The 17,051-nt window shown below is 40.2% G+C and overlaps 1 protein-coding gene across 1 annotated transcript in view; it reads right to left on the reverse strand.

Moving 5' to 3' along the window:
• Positions 1-3,618: 3,618 nt before the first annotated feature.
• Positions 3,619-17,051, reverse strand: part of LOC108148616 (headcase protein) — an 82,160-nt gene continuing 68,727 nt past the window's right edge. The window contains 4 exon segments of the mRNA XM_017275706.2: positions 3,619-5,256; positions 5,739-5,838; positions 5,934-6,022; positions 7,696-7,884. Coding sequence (XP_017131195.2) covers positions 3,835-5,256; positions 5,739-5,838; positions 5,934-6,022; positions 7,696-7,884 — 1,800 coding nt within the window. The 3' untranslated portion in view covers positions 3,619-3,834.

Genomic DNA, 17,051 nt, shown 5'->3' on the forward strand with positions numbered 1-17,051 from the left:
CGCTCAATCGCCATCTCTTCCTCATTACTTAAAGACTTCTACTATGTTTATTCATTTGCCGTCTAGGGGTTAGGATTCATTAGAATTAGTTGTGATCGGAAGTATGACTATTACTGTTTAGGGGCTCATTCGATTCGATTTGATTCGATTCGGTTCTTCTCCTTCTTATTGGTGTCTGAGGTGGGCATAAGTTTGTGGTTTTCTTCTCGACTGGACGCGATCGAGACTTCGTCCTAGCACATTTAACTAAAACAAACACTGAATCAAACTAAAACACGGGCTGACTTACGTAGTAGTTGGTGGTGCGGGTGCTGCTGCCTTACTTTTGGGGCAGCCTTAGCTTGCGTATAACTTATTACCAATATGTTTTTTTTGTTGTGTAGTTTAGTGTAGTGTAGTGTAGTGTAGGTCTAAAGGTTACTCCAATTAAATATCTATATAACTATATGCTGTATCTGTGTGCTTCGTGTGTCATGTTTTTTTTTGTGTGTTGTATGTATGGGGTTTGCCTATAAATAAGTTCACTTCCTCTCCTTCCTCCTGCGCGTACATGTATGTTAGATTAAAACCTTAAATTTAGACGAAAATTATATATAACTGTGCCAAACTTATATATAATCCTCTCAAGTAAATGCCAAAAGGTGTCGCTTGTCGTAAGTTTCTATCAATTTAGGTTTTAGGTTAAGGTTTATATTTAGGTTAGTTAGGTGTAGGTTTATAGGGTATAGGGTATGTACTTATAAACTTAACCGGTAGTTCTATATAAGTAGGCATAACGAAGATGTCTCGTTACTGGTAGGTTTGTATACAAAAAAATTTACTATCACTCAGTTTGTCCCTTCATGCGTTCTGAAAAAAATTGTCGTTTAATTAACGTGTATTATTTGGTATGTAAAATGGCGGCAATGCTTAATGCCTAAAAGGAGGCGTTCAATTTGTATTTACTGGAAAAACTGCAGCACATGCAAGATTCGGATCCCATTCCTGATCCACAGGGTTTTGTATTTCAAGCAGATCCCTCACCAAAAGTCACCAAAGGGGGATAAAAGGGATTCGGGAATTTTCAGGGAGGGGCATTCACAGATATTCGAGGGTGGTTTTGAATTCTTTTACAAAAAATGCAATGCAGGCAATGCCTTGATCGAAACACAGACATTTTTATCCGTATAATATCACACTGTTGAAACTATCGAAAATAGGGGTTAGCAAACTGGGGCTGTCACAGATTGGCTGTCTTAATGTAGGCAATTTTGGTTTGGGGTTTTGCGTTTAGACATTTTCTGAAAATGTTTGTTTTCAACTGGGTTTCACAAGGGATTTTTTGGGCCAGGCCTAGTCACAATTTTGTGTGGGGTTTTAGAATTTTTTATAAAAATTTCGTTTCTTTCGAATACTCACAGTGAGGGGTTTTTTAAAAAGTGTCGAGTCTTCTCTCTAATATATGGTCCCCGAAATGGAAAACCTTTTGGAAAATACACGACACTCCATTCACAGATGATTTGACGAAACTTACATGGTCTATATTTAGGGTTCGTTTCGAACACGAGGGGGTTTAAGGAATGGGGGATATATAACACAGTTCCTGCTGATCGATTTTTAGTTTAGGCTGCCCAAACATTTTCTCACAGATGGGTGTCAATATCAGGGGGTTTTACTTTTAATTTCATTAAAATTTCTCACAAATTTTAAATGGAAAAGAAAAATAACCAAAGGAGGAAAATCTAACACAGTTTCTGCTGATCTTGTTTAATGTTTAGCTGGCCTAAACTTCTTTTCACAGATGGGGGTCATATCAAGTGGGATTTTATTTTCAATTTTATTAAAAATTTCACAGAAGTTAAAATTTTAAAAACAAGTTTGAAATTCAAACAAGAACTTGCAGTTTCTGCTGAATAGTTTTAAGGTTTATGTTACCTAACCTGAGTTTCACAGATGAGGTCATACCAAACGGGGTTTTACTTTTAATTTCATTAAAATTTTCACAGAATTTATGTAAAAAATCAAAATTTAATGAGTTAAATAAAAACGTAGGGTGGAAAAAACTTTTTTATAGGTTTAGGTAGCCTAAATTCCTTTCACAGTGGGGGTCATATCAAGTGGGGTTTTTTTGTTTTATTTTTAATAAAATCTTCACAGGCATTTTGAAAAAAAAAATTAATTGCGGGGGGAGGGGGAAACTAAAACTTGGAGGTATGCAATATCTAACACAGCTTTTGCTGATCGGATTTTAAGGTTTAGGTTGCCTAAACTATCGGACACAGTTGGAGAAATATCAAGTGGGCTTTTATTTTCAATTTAATTAAAACTTCACAGATGTAAGGTGGAAAGCAAATAAAAAGTTTTTAGAGAGGCTAACACAGTTGTTGCTGGTCAAATTAAAAGTTCAGGCTGCCTTAACATTTTTACACAGATAGGTTTGGTTTTAATTTTAATTCGATTAAAATTTCACAATTTCGAGATAAAGAAGGAAAATGGGAACAGGAAAAGGGACTTTTACCCCAGGGATTTGGTGACTTTTCTTAGCACGGAATAAACACAAAACAGGAAACATTGAACCGCTCTATAAATTGTTGGATGTTTGCTTGCATACCATATTTAAAATTTAGAAAAAATCGTCCTTAAGCCTACTAAACCTATCGATAGTGAGTGCCTGCATGTGTTTTTGGATGCACCTGCGGGCCCGTCACTCTATTTTTAGAGATCCATCACATACGGCTGCTCTGCTAGTTACGACAAAGAGAAGAACCCTAGACATATACAAAGAAGATCGCTATAACCTACACTTACTCTTAATAATTAATGATCACGCTGCGCCGAAAGTTTATTATATTTTTTGTTTAATTTTTTTTTTCGTTTTTTTTTTTTGTTTTGAGAACTTAACTAAGAGAGTTTGGGGGGCGTGGGTGGGGGTGGTCTGCTTGAAATACACCTGAAGTGGGGTAATAAAAACCTAGTTGCATGTGCCGCCTGGCTGCTATTTGTGTGTGTGTGTGTGTGTGTGAGTGGTTGGTTGGGTGGGTGGTTGGACTCTTAGGGGTTGCTGTATTATTTTGAGGGCCTAACTGAACTGTGTCGAACTGGAGAGAGAAACTTAATCGGCTCTAGAGGTTCTCGGTTCGCTTACTAAAACTAGGAATAATTACCAATCGCTTAGGTAAAGATGTGCAACTTATCGATTATGTTGTTGTTTTGTTAAATTTAGGTTTTTGTAATTTTACGTTTCATAAATTGAAGCAAATGTTTCATGTTCTCCCCTTTATTTTATACTCTCCTACTCTACTCCATCATCCTTTTTGTGTTATTGAGCAGCACAGCAATTATCATGATTTCTTTAAACAATTTAATGCCCTGCCTTCAATTTTCGCTAAATAAAACTTTTCCCTCAATCGTGATGTAAATGTTTCGTTTTTGTCACTTCTTTTTCTTCTACGTCGCATCTTTTACTCGTTTTCCCTTTTTTTTTGTTTGTTTTACATTCGCTTTGTTTTTTTTTTTTTGGTAAAATGTATAAAAAAAATTTGCTTTAAAAAATAAAACTAAAAATTGCTTGTTTTGTTTGTGTTTAGGTAGGTGTGTAAACAAAGAACTAAAAAAAACTCAACAAAAATAACAAGAAAATTGTTTTTAGTTTGCATAGTTTTCTCTCGGTTTTAAGATGTGTGTGGTCGTGGTGTGTGATTGTATAAAAAATCAAATTAATTTAAAAAAACTAAAACTTTTCTCTCCTCCTGCTTACTCTTTTCTTTTTTTTTTTGTTGTAATATCTTTTTTAAATTTAGCTAGAGTAACAAATGCTGCAGGCGTGTGTTGTTGTGGCTGCTAAATCCACTGCGTTTAGTTCATGTTGAGATAGTCGTTGAAGAGCTGCATGCAAGCGGCAGCTCCGCCAGTGGGTTCCTCGGGATACAGTTGGTTGGCGTATTCCGGGAATCTCCAGATATTGGCCGCTTCCAGGAGTTCCCCAGCCGACGAGGAGGAATTCGAGCTGACATCGGAGGCATCGGCGGCTTTGGCCTGCTGGCTGCTATTATTATTATCCTGACTGATGCTCAGGTTGCACAGGAGATCGGTGAAGATGTCGTGGCTGCTGGCCGGTGTCCTTTGACCCGGCAGCTCCCAGATATTGGGCTGCTTGCCATAGTGCGAGGCACTCCATCCATTCGAGGAGGAACTGGAACTGGTCAGCGAGGCTGTGGGCGAGGCAGCATGTGGCAATTGCTGTTGCCCCTGCTGTTGCTGCTGCGGCTGCTGATGCAGTTGCTGCTGTTGCAACTCCTTGAATCCATCCCTGAGTGTGGCTGCATTTTGGGGCGAACCCTGGGTCGCCCACAACATCATCTTGGAGCTATTGTCGTTGCCATGACTGCTGGCCGTGGGACTCAGCGAGGGCTGCGATCCACTGCCCGAGGAGCAGCCACTGCTGCTGCTGGAACAGCCCCACAATGCCGAAATGGCATCGCTTTGCCCCCAGTTGGGTTGGATTTTGGTGCCTAAATTGCTGGCTGAATTATGGCTAATGATTAAGTTACTAATACTGCTGCTGCTGCTGCTGTTGTTGTTGTTGTTTGTGTTTGAATTGGTCAGTAGAAGGCCCTCGAGTCCTTTTTGCGTTGCATGTTGCTGCTGCCGCGGTTGCTGTTGCTGCTGTTGCTGCTGTTGCTGCTGCTGTTGGTACTTGCTCATCACATCTGCCATGGCCATCATGTTGATAGTTTTATGCGACTGCTGAGGGAAGTTGGTCCTCTGAAAATTGCTGACCGCAGGCTGATGTTGCTGCTGCTGCTGTTGTGACTGTTGCTGTTGTGTCTGCTGTTGCTGCTGCTGTTGTTGTGGTTGCTGCTGCTGCTGCTGCTGTCGCACCTGCTGCTGGTGCTGCTGGGCATGCGGATGGGCTCCAATCAAATCCGGATTAATTTGCTGCTGCAGCGGTGCCGAATAATCGATGGCGGCATTGTAGAGCGGCTGCTTGGCTGGCTGCTTGGCAAGGGAGCTGCAGCTGGAGGCCGTTGAAGCGCCCTGGGCATTTGGCACCTGAGTGGCGGTGGCACCTGTTCCCACGGGCGACTCCAACGGGGCCTCATGTTATGCGAGCGTCGGCAGTCGCGCCGCCGGGCTCTTGGCATAGCAGAAGCTCAGCGGCTTCACGAAGTGCGTGTCCTGTGTGTTGCAGTACGGACAGGTCACACCGTGCGAGTAGTCACTGTAGAAGCTCAGTCGCTGCTGCGGATGCATCAGCATCTTGAAGCAGTTATTGCACTACAATGGGAAAAGAAGAAATCGAAAATGGAGAAAAATGAAATCGGTTTTCATGCAGATGTTTTTTTTTTTTAATTTAAGGATCTGTAAATACATAGTACAGCAAACATTTGGTAGAAATAGAAAATATATAGTTAAATGCACACATGTCATATAAAATTAAATAAAAATCAAAAAGAGTCACAAAGAAAAGGAAAACTTTACCAAAAAAAATTTAAAGTGTACACACAATTAATATTAGGTATTTTAGAAATTTAGAATTTTAAAATTTAAGAGACATTTTTAATTATTTAAACATTTTCTGTTAATAAATCTAACTTTAAAATAGCATAAATGTTAAAATCTTGCGATTTGAGGACTTGATTTTTCAGGACGAATGTTTTCTGTTGAAATAATAACGAAATACTAATTTTAAAATCGAAGTAAAATAATATTTAGTATCTGTAATACCCTACTATATATTTTATGAATAAAAAACTCACCTTGAACCTCTCGGAGCAGCAGGGCATGGCCGCAAAGATATCATAGGCGTACATGGTGCCCAGAACCAGGCTCGAGCCATCCCACGGCTCCTTGCAGAATCTGTCAACGATGCAGAAAACACAGAAATTTATCATTCAAATACTCATTTCCTATTTCCCATCCATTTCCCCGCAATGCAATGCAATGATGCTCACCTGCAGTTGATAACGCGACTGCTGGATGTTCCGTCCAGGCAGCTCATGCAAACACAGGTCAAGTAGAGCGTGCGTCCCTCGTATTTAACCTGCAAGAAATGAAGAGGAGTGTGGTGTCAGGGGGTGTGAAAAAGCGGAAGCGGTGAAAAAGGTGCAGACAAAAGGTAACAAAAAAAAGGGGCAGGACCCAGCCGCATAATTCAAGCAGAAGCCCAGGGGCCACCAACCAGACACTTCAACAATGAAAAATTATGGCAGGAAAAAGAATGAATTGCAAGGGCGACCCTTCTATGCCCCTGAATACACTTTGCCAAATAAAGAAAAAAAAACATTAATGTTTGCCGAAAGACTTTCAACGACTAATTTTATTCAAATAAATTCGTTAAATAAATTTAGTCTAAAATGTATTACAAATATCAAAGAGCTATCCTTTCAAATACTTTAATATAGCCACTAGAAAATAATGAGTAATCCTCCAAAATGTCTGTAGTCAAAGATCCTTTTTGTATACATGCCGTCAAAGAGAATCTTTTTTTATACTTACAAACTAACAAAGGAACTTTATATATAGTTTTTTCTACTTAAATACCCTTCAAAGCCCTGACTAGGCAAATAAGCCGCCAGTTAGCAAACTGCTCCTTTTGTTAGGGTATCAACTTTCCACGCTTTTTGTGAAAGGGCGAGGAAGCGAGGGGATTTCCCAGGGAATCGAGCGCATTCTTGCATGCCTGACAAAAGGCCAAGGACTCGAGGGGAAACGAGGATGTGGATGTGGATGTGGTACTGCCATTGCGACGCGACATAATAATTTCAAATAAAATGCAAAATGCATAAACTTGCCCAGGAGATTGCTGCTGCCGCCCACGAACAGCACACCCGAGTCAAAGTCAAGGGAGAGGCATACAAAGGAGCCAATTCCAATTGCAGCAGCAGCAGCAGCAGCAGCAGCAGCAGCAGCAGCAGCAGCAGCAGCTGGCAATGAATTATAAATCCAGGCTTAATTTAAAGCCTCCAGAAGTCGGGGAAATCGGTGGGGCCGAGACTGACAGGCAGGCAGGAGGAAAAGAAGTAGGGGAAAATAGGGAAAATATGAAGCCCATGGAAGCGTAGGTCGTGCGTGCAGTGCTGTTCTCTTCTACGTAAAATGCGAAATGCGAAATGTGCCAACTGCAAACTGCAAACTGCAGTTTTCCCGGCTCTTCTTTTGGGCCCTGTCGTAATTACGCTGACTTAAATGGGTCATAAATTGCGGGCACAGACAGAGCCCAGAAAGAAATGGGTGTGGCAGGCAGAAGGCGGTCGGAGGCGACTCCAAATGAAGGTGGAGTAGGAGCAGTTCGCCCGCTAATTGCAGCTGAAAGTTCTCGGGGGCACGTGGGCGAGTGAAAGCTGCTTGGGTCGTGGGTGTGGGTGAGGTTGCCATGCCACATTTGACGTTTTATAAATGATGAATGCACAGAAAAAAAAACTATTGCAAGAGCAATTTTATCTCACATATTGGAATAGGCACTCAGAAATTGCATATTGCATAGCAATTGACTTAAAATAAGCTTAATTTTTAAAGTATTATAATTGAGTAAACGTTTTTATTAAAAGATATATGAATTAAGTTTCCGAAACAGTTTTCTATGATTTGAAATTTATTTGATTATATAAAGTTATAAATCAAAATGTGGTTTATCCCTTAAAATGTAGATAAAATATGTATAGATTTTTTCTGTGCTTAAGACTGTGGATTGAGACTTGGTGGATCGTTACTCACCTCAATGCAGCCGCTGGAATGCTGCTTGGGACTCAGGAAGAAGGAGCCGTCGACCAGTGGATAGCGATCGAATACGAGCAGCGGCTCCTCGCACAAAATGCAGGCCACCCGGCTCATCTGGGATTGGGCCAGAGAGGAGAGGATGAAAAGACGCGTCTCATCGTTGCCATGATTACCTTCATCCTCGATCTGGAAAGAGTGTAAAAGATAAAAAAACATATAAGTATTTGAGTTGGGTTGACTTAACAGACTTAAATAGAAAAAAAATTATGGTTTAGTGATGTTCCTGGTGCTAAAATAAGAAATGACACGAAGCACTGTGTAAATTTAATATAGTATTTTACTACTAATTAAATCTTAAAATTATTATTACCCTGTATAGCAATAAAAATAAATTTATTGTTTCACAGCTAAACAAATGGATTATTTAGAGTGTTGTGTGCATTTGTGTTTATTAAGGAAGCAAGAGGTTTTCCCAGCTTTGCCCCAAAAACAAATACATTAAATATATAAAAAATAAAAAAAAACCCGAAGTAGGGAAAGTTCGTTTACCCTAAAGCCACTGTGGCTGCCGTCAAATTCAAGGTGGTGTCCAATGAACATTGCCAATATATGTCTGCCGAGGGACTAAACGAAGCAACCAGCCAGCGTCTAAGCGCCAACAAATGAACCATAAAATCCAAACGTGCCGGGGAAAACAGAGCGGGAAACAGAAACAGCTCCGTGTTGTCTAAGCCAAAGTGGCTAGCACGTTGCCCAAATTGAATGCACACAAAACACACACAGCTAGCCAGCAGGTGTGTGCAGCCAAGTTAAGTCAGCCAGTCAGCCAGTCAGCTAGTCAGCCAAACAGTCCAGGCCAATTCCCAAATCGATAATCAATATGGCGAGCCGGCAGATGAACCCACTCTCAGTACATAATTTCCACCGGCTGGTAATAAAGCCGTCAAAAAGCCAAAAGGTGTTGAAAGGATCCACGAAATACGGCTAAAATGGGAATAGTTGGAACCACCACACCATTGCCAATCAGAGTCACCTAACCATCCAATGATGAGGGAATATTTGTGACTCTGTTTGGGTAATTGACGATGGTCCGGCACCTGACCAGACGGAATAACAGCACTCAGACATATACTATATATGGTTAAAGTGGGAAGGGGTGGTTCCCTGCCAGGTTGAATAATTTAGAGGAATGACATTGGAATGTATCGAAATTAAGGTAAAGGACACGTAGAACCAATCAATTGCAGATGAGGACAGGTTTAATGCACTTTTAATATGTTTCAAGATGTGTGTGGGTAGATAAACCCCAAGCCCCTTGGAAACATTCGCCAATATTTAACCAGAACTTTTGTTCTCTCATCCACTGGAGAAGAAAGAATGACACTGTTCTTAGCCCGCCTCTCAAGCTAAATAATCAACAAATTAATATTTGCACGGGACCCACATTGCAATGTTGTTTGCCAACTTCTTGGGGGCCAGAGCCAGAGCTCATAAATCTTGGCAACAATAAAATCAACTCCCAACATTGTTACAAAACAACAGATTCGATTAATGAATGTTTGCATGCCGAAAAGGGGAGAGGGGTGAAATTCTCTGCGTAAGCGATACCAAACCAAGGCACAATTTTCACTCATTAAACAAAAGAATCCAGGGCCAGAATACCGGGGTGAGTTGGTAAAGCAATTAAGTTGATTGCTCAAGGAGAATGTGCGTATCTGTGGGTGAGAGGTGCTTGTCTGGGATTACGGACAATAACAATAACCCAGATAGCAGAGGCAACTGCAGCAATAATCTTTTTCTCCTCTTACAGCTCTTGGTATTACCAAAAAATGAAATAAAAGGCTGCAGACGCACATGTATCGTACATTCCATCAAAATCTTGGCCTGGTCTTTCACACTTTTTCTATAGGTTTATTTTGGCACAGGAAAAAATAAATGTTGAAAATTTTTTACTAATCAAAGTTTTATTCATTTTATTTACTTTATTGTTCTTATTTATAAAACCATAAAATTTCCATAATAGTGGAGCATCATAAAAACAAATACAGACTTGTTTTATAGTATCCCTGACTTTTTGCTCTGTTCAAGGCATTAATAATTCCCTTCTTCATGTTGTCTACGTGACGATTTGCTAATTTCATCTGCGTTCAGTTGAGTTCTTCCAAGAAGGCGGTCGTTGCCCAAAACAGAGAATGAACTCAGAAGTCGGGGCCAAAGGATTGAGGACTCTATCTGCTTCATAATTTATGAGAGTCGCGTGTGGAAAGTTTTTGGCAAAACCGCCGCAGTGGGGAACTTGAACAAATTATAAGCATGAAATTATTATTGCTGAATTTGAGATTATTTGTTTGAGAGCGCAACAACTTTTGCATGGTCCCACGCAGAAGTCAAAAGTCGAAGTGCAATAAACTCCCGACACTGAGGGTTTTATCCAGGACTTTATCGGAGGACACTAATGAAGCCATTGAGTTGTCACTTCCTTTGGCTGGCTGGCTGGCATTGGACGCATAAATCAGGCAACAGCACTTCCTCCCGACCATAAATATCAACACCCAAACCCAAACCGAAACTCACACTGGAGCCACAAATCAAAAAGGTTTTCGTTTTCGCCACACCCTCCACTAAAATGAGGCCAAGACAATGGGCCCAAGAAACTACAATTCAATTGAATTCGTTTTCGATTCCTTTAGTTGGGCTCAAAGTGCTGGGGTTTTCATAAACACATTAAATTAAATGGCATTTCTTGGCTTAAGTGCAGACGGAAGTTGAGAGAGCTACTACCAACTGTTAATCCATTAAAAATGCCAGCCATAAATTCTTCACCCAAAGAATTTCCCACTCCTCTCTGCTTGCTTATACGTATTTTTTTTTGGGTGGATTCCTTTAAGCTTTATGCAAAAGTTAATAAAAGTGTTTAATATACCAATTCGCCTTTGTGAGTTTTCGCCGAGTGTTTGTGCAGACAGTGTGCAAACATGTGAGCCTGAAATACCTCCTCCATTGTTTAAGTTACCTTTTTCCATCCAGCTTAAAGAGCATGAAAATTCCTCATTAGCCGATGTGGGCGTAACTGCGAGGAGAAACTATTTTATTAACCCGGAAAAACTGTTTATTCTCAATTGTCAATTGTGTGCGTGTGTGTGTGTGGAAATTGAAAAATTGTCTGCGCTTTAAATGGTTTTTCCCCTCGAACCGTAGGCGTTTTTTGCCAGAGACAAAAGAAATGGCAGAATAAATTTGAAAATTGTCATCGGCAAAACTGACAGCAGGCTGTGGGCTGTGGGCTGTAGACTGTTGGCTCTTTTCTGCGGTGGGCGTGGTGTTAGGTGCTTAATTTAAGCAGTGGAATAAGTTTGCTGTCTCCCAGCGAGACACTTTGATCAATGGGCCAGATGTGACCTGTGGATTAGGAGTTAAAGCCAATGACAAGCCAGCAACAATGCCAACAACTTAGTTCTGCCAACAAGGCAAACATACAAAACACAAGACACTGACAATGAAATGGAATTGCAGCAGAATTCCGGGGGAAGGACAGCACTTTTATAAATGAAATGGAGTTATAATATTTTGCGACAACAAATGCAGGAGAAAAAATAAAACATAGCATACCGCCAAGCGCAGATGTGCAGGATACAAGGAAATAGTAAATTAGTAGGGATGAAAAAACACCAGGAACAACGGAACAAGGCAACAACTACACAGAGACAATTTAATTTTGAAAAAAACAATAGCTCAAATAACAGTGTTGTACAATAAATTAAAAACAATTTTGTTTTGTTTGCATATCCCATATAGATGATTGCCATATTAACTAAATATATTAATAATTTTATATTCAAAGTTTATTTTCTCTGTACAGCCAAAGAATTGCAGACAAACAAACATTTCAATAAATTCAAAAAGTACCATGCCAGACAATGAAAACTCCACCGAAACGGAGGGAAAAACAAGAAAAAGGAGTACCAAGTCAAAGGGAAAAGACGTCGACGAGGAAATGCGGGGAACTGGAACTGCACTCTGTTGTACAACTGTGAAGTGGCTTAAAAGCTTGTCGAGGGGTTGCAACTCCTAAAAGGCAGCTGGTATTCGCATTGTTTTTCCCTGAAAATCTCATGTCATTTGCACTTAATTCAAATGCGCGACACAATTGCGAAATAAAAGTAAAAAAAAACAAAAAAAAAAAAAAAGGAGAACAAGAAGCAAAGCTGAGGGAAGAGCTTTGCATATCTAGTCAGGGCTTGTCTGGGTTATAACTTCATTAGGCGGCGCAGTCCAAATGGTTTTTTGATAAGCTGCGCTACACCGAAGAGTTCAAGAAACTTTTTGCCCCCCCATCTCGTGGCCATATCCTGTGCCAAGTTTTTGATGTCCTTGTCATAAGCAAATTTTCCTTTCACTGGAAGCTCTCCAAAACATTTTAATTTCTCCGCCCTCCATTTATATATATATATTATATACATCTTTTTGCATTCTTTGCTATTGCCATTAGCCAAATGCTTTTCATGGCCCTAAGCTGCTCTTGGCCGGTTAGTATCCTTCTGACCTTTAAATATCAATTTGCAAATAAATTGCATTTGGCCCTTAGTTCAGATGTTTTCGTTGTTGCCCATTGACTGGACTTTGGGTCTCGTTATTTATCGGGCGTTCAATGTGCTATGGCATAATGGCTTTCTTCGATTGGCCAACAAGAGGAGAGTTTTATGTACAAGGCAAACCAGCAAGAGGCAAAAACAAATGCAATTTCCAATTTCATTTTTCTCCCAGCGCCTTGAAGTATGCTTTTGCCTTTTTTCACAGTTTATTGAACTGCATCCCGCCGCAAGGCTCCTTTCCCTTTTTTGTTTTTTTTTGTATTTTTTGTGCTTGTCCTCCACTTTAAACTTTATTCTCGAGCATAACAATTATTTTTATATGAAAAGCAAATTTCAAAGGCTTCTCCCAGACATTCGCTAGACATTGATGGTTATTGGGTCCGCATACTCCACGCCTTCGCATTTTTCCCACTAAGCAAGCAATTTAAATGCATTCGGTGGCAGTTAATAGTTTTATTATGGTGCTCTTGTTAAACTTAATTGTTTAATTATTTTTTAAGGCACCCCCCGTTGGTTTTTTTTTCCACTGTTTTTTTTTTCCTGCTGCATTTTACGAAGTCACAGTACATTGCTTTGATTCGAACTTAATCCCCACGATATTAGCAGCCAAAAACTAAACGAACTGTAAGCCATTTCTCCCCGGGGGAAAGCCAGGGGTATTTGGAGAAAGAGTAAGTGTATCCTCTTTGGTGTAATTTCTTCCACTTAACTTAATCTCCCCTGATGCTTTAAGGCAAACAAGCATATGTATCGTTCCGATTGGGAGGTTATGCAACTCCCACTCGCATTCATATAATAGCAAACACTTGGGCTTATATTTGTTTTACTTTTCTTGCTCACTGCTTATCAACTGGGCGCAACGGTGCGTATGCGTTATATGAGTTTCTAAAGTTATTAAGGTAATTAGATTTAAAATTTGATTAGAAACGCAACTAAAAAAAAGAATATATATTTTTTTATATTATGAAGGATTTTTATTTAGAACCCAAAAAATGTGCAGCTTCCCAATAGTTTTCTTAACTTTACCTCTACCTGCATAGTTTTATTTTTAAATTTCTTCCATATCAGTATCATTATAGGGTTAAGAACCCATTCGTAACTCTCTCAGGTCTTATCGCACCCACGGATCAATGAACCTCAACAAAACTAGACTTTTTTCAACTGCAGGCGATAAGTGCTGTCAACAACAGAAATAGTCGGGCATATTACCCGTGGACAGGCCTCCATTTCGAAGTGCAAATAGTTGCGGGGGACTTGAGGAAAATGGGGAAAACAGATAAGAGTATATAGGGCCAAGTGGGAGTCAACAAACTGAGACGGCTGCATTTGCCCACCAATTGATCGCTGACTGGGGTGAGGAGAACCCAGTTGAACCTAATTAAATTTGCCTTTTTCCAGGCGTTATTTTCTATTTTTTAGCATTTTCTCCTTTCATTTACTGTAATTTTTATCGTCACACTGAGAAATGGCTTGAAATGGAACTCATTTGGAGCATATCTTTATAATTGCCACACAGTCAAGCTGGCTAAAAAAAAATGCAAAAATAGTAACTAGAAGAAAAAAGAGCAAAGACACAGCCGTCTGCATTTTAATTACAATACAAAAAAAGGAAAAGCGTGGAAATTCTAACCTCAGGGAAAAGTTATAAGCTGGCAGCAGCAAAAGAAAAACAGGAAAGGACGACCGGCCAAAGTTTGATTAAAACAAAAGAGACGAAAAACTTTTTCCTTTCTGGCCAAAAAGGACACTCAATAGGCAACTCCAAAGGAAAGTTTTTAAGAATTCCATTTCAAATGCAAGTCTCCGCCACGCCAAAAATAAAAATAAAGTGCATTCGACTCTGTTGGGGAAAACTTTAACATTTCCAGGTTAAAGGTTCAAAATAATATAATTAAAAAGGGGGTTTTGACTCTAAACAAAAGCTTAAGTGAAGGCCAAAACGGAGATGGGTAGTTGGGTGGCAACCATAAAAAACGCAGCCAGACGCAGACAATGAATGAATACCCACACATACACACAGAACCACGAACAAGATACGCACATAATGAAAATGTCAAAATAAACACGACATTAAAAACCTCCAATCCCCGACACCACAATCCCTGTCCCCCAATTTCGCCTTTTTAACCAGAAAATAACACACAAACCAAAAGTGAAAGAGACAGACATTGGCAGTGTGAAAGAGATGGGCACACATTCTGACAGACAGACAGACAGACAGAGACGCAGATAGAAGCCACTGCACTCGACGCCGCTTTAAAGGCCAATAAATGAGAAGGGTCCTTGTGGCTGCACCTCAATGAGGGCTTATTTGGCGCTCGAAGGATATGAAGGACTTACAACGAGGGAACCAGTTCCAAAAGTACTAAGACGTTTCGATTTAAATTGAAGTTTCCTTAAGAATTTTGTTTGGGTAAATTTCTTAGATTGTTTTTGTATTTTGTTTCCAAGTCAAAAGAATATATAATTTAGGAAACACATTTATAAGTTTGAAAATAAAACATCGAAACTTTTCTAAGTCACAGCATTTGTTCTGATTCACCCCTAAACTCTTCATAGTTTGAGATCTTAAGAACTAGTTCTCCTAGTTTGCCCCAGCTCAAAATTTCCGCACCACTGCTTTCCCAGCTCATGTGATGATATGGCGATGATATCAAGTTTTCTGCTGCTCATCAGCAGCGCTAATCGTGCCACAAAAGAAGGCAAACAGAGACAATGCTCTCTATATGCCACCGATATCCCCGCCTGCCACCTGCGGTTGAATTACTTTTGAAGGTGTCACTAACATCACTAAGTAGCTTTGGCTGGGAGCTTTGGCTCATTAGCATTTCTAATTAAAGAGCACAAGCGCGCTTCGTCTCGCATATGAGCCGCAAGGATAATGACACCTGCCACAATGCAGACGGAGAAATGAGGAGGATTTCACCGAAATGGAAAGTCTTTTGCCCCAGCCCCTGCCAGAGACCTACTCTCAACTTTAAGCTGACCAATGGCCATGTAAGCTGCATGCTAAACGGCAATTAAGAGCGTACCACCCACTTTACCATGAAAAACTGACCCAGACAGAGGGCGCGGCAGAGCTTCTATTAAAAGTGAAAACATTTACATTAATAATTAGCCAGGACCCCCGGCTCCCTTGCAAAAAAGCACTTTGTTGGACACTAAAAACTTCATCAGCTACACAGCGCACACAAATTGCAATTAATCAAGAAAAGCGTGTGGAAATGGGGAATATGCTGAGGTGAGTTGGAGGGGTTAAAAAACTGCTTTCGCTCTCGTCCAAAGTTGACAGTTTAACTGACTAAACAAGGTGCGATAAGTGCTTGCTCAGACGCGAGGAGAAAAAATGGCCAAGTTGAACAGCCAAAAACAGAAATCAGCGCAGGACAATGACCAATGAGCAAATGGAGGCGGCACCTGGAGCTGAGAGAAAGGAGCTGGTAGACAGGACACAGGGCCTGCGACTCAGGAGGAGGATCCAAACGGAACAACAGCCAGCCACAGCTGCTGTCAGCGCTCAGCTGAAAATGAAAATGATTTAAAGCACATGGACAGTCAACACGAACGTTAGCAATGCACTTAAAGAAAAGCTTAATCCATTAATAAAATATTACAAGAAACTTAGGAAGTGAAATAGAAGTCATTTTTAGTTTACATTAAATATACAACTGAAAGTTGCACTTCTAACTAAAGATTTAAAATTCGTTGTCAAAATATCTTTCAGTGCTTTGCCTGGGAAATCCCTTTTCCATAACTCCTGGCACAACTTTCGCTGGTTTGTTGGCCCACAGCTTTTGTCAAGTTGTTCGTGTTCTCTTTTTTTCGAAATGGCTTAAAGTTCAAAGTGACATCAACTTGGGGTAAATTTTCTGATTGCGTTTCTGAATTTTTCATTGCATATGTTTGGGCAAGCCCAAAGGATACTATACCCCACAAGTCCTTTTCCGACTCCATTTTGGGGTAATCAAACTAATGAACATTGGAGGCGAGTTGAGCTGGGGAAAAATGCTTACAAATTGCACTGGTCAGACATGTGTGAGGGTCAGTTGAGTTTGAGTTCGGGTTTGAGTTCTCGGGTGCTTGACTCCATCATGAAAAGCAAATTCCTGGGCTTCCAGGTATGCCAAAGGATACCCACATCTATATATAAGCAAACAGTTTTCAAACAGCAAACCGCAGAGTAATTAAATTGCAGGCGACTCTCGTCTGGTGCTTTTCTATTTTTTCATAAGGCTCGGTATTCAGTTACGGGATTGAAGGACGAATTTTGAACTTGTTTAGGGGGATAAGAGAGAATTTCAAGCACGCAGGATAATTTCATTACACTCGCACAGAATGATAGACAGCGAATCTCTAAATGAATCCCGAAATAAATAAATAAAGGGCCCGCAAAAAATTCAGCAGACACAAGACAAGAAAAAGGCGTATCATGTCTTTTCGAAGGGATTCGGGGGTGTGGTCTCTCGTTAATTAATTTTTGCAATCACCCGCCGACTGAGATTTCCAATTCGACTTGAGCTGCTTATGGCTAATGAACAGAAAATAACAAAACAATACTTAAGGGAAAGCAAAAAAAAAAAAAGGTAAAAAGACAAATCAAAAACCAATAAAAGGCCAATAAAGGCAAGTGCTGCAGGGACAAGTTCAATGCACTGCTCAACTACGCTCTTTTTTTCGATATTTATTTAAAAGAAGCTTAGGGATCAAAGAAGAGGAGTTGGCTGATAGCAAAGGCAGCGCATAAATTTTGCCGGCGCTGCA

This window comes from Drosophila elegans, unplaced genomic scaffold, assembly GCF_018152505.1.
Source record: "Drosophila elegans isolate 14027-0461.03 unplaced genomic scaffold, ASM1815250v1 contig_476, whole genome shotgun sequence".
Lineage (NCBI taxonomy): Eukaryota > Metazoa > Arthropoda > Insecta > Diptera > Drosophilidae > Drosophila > Drosophila elegans.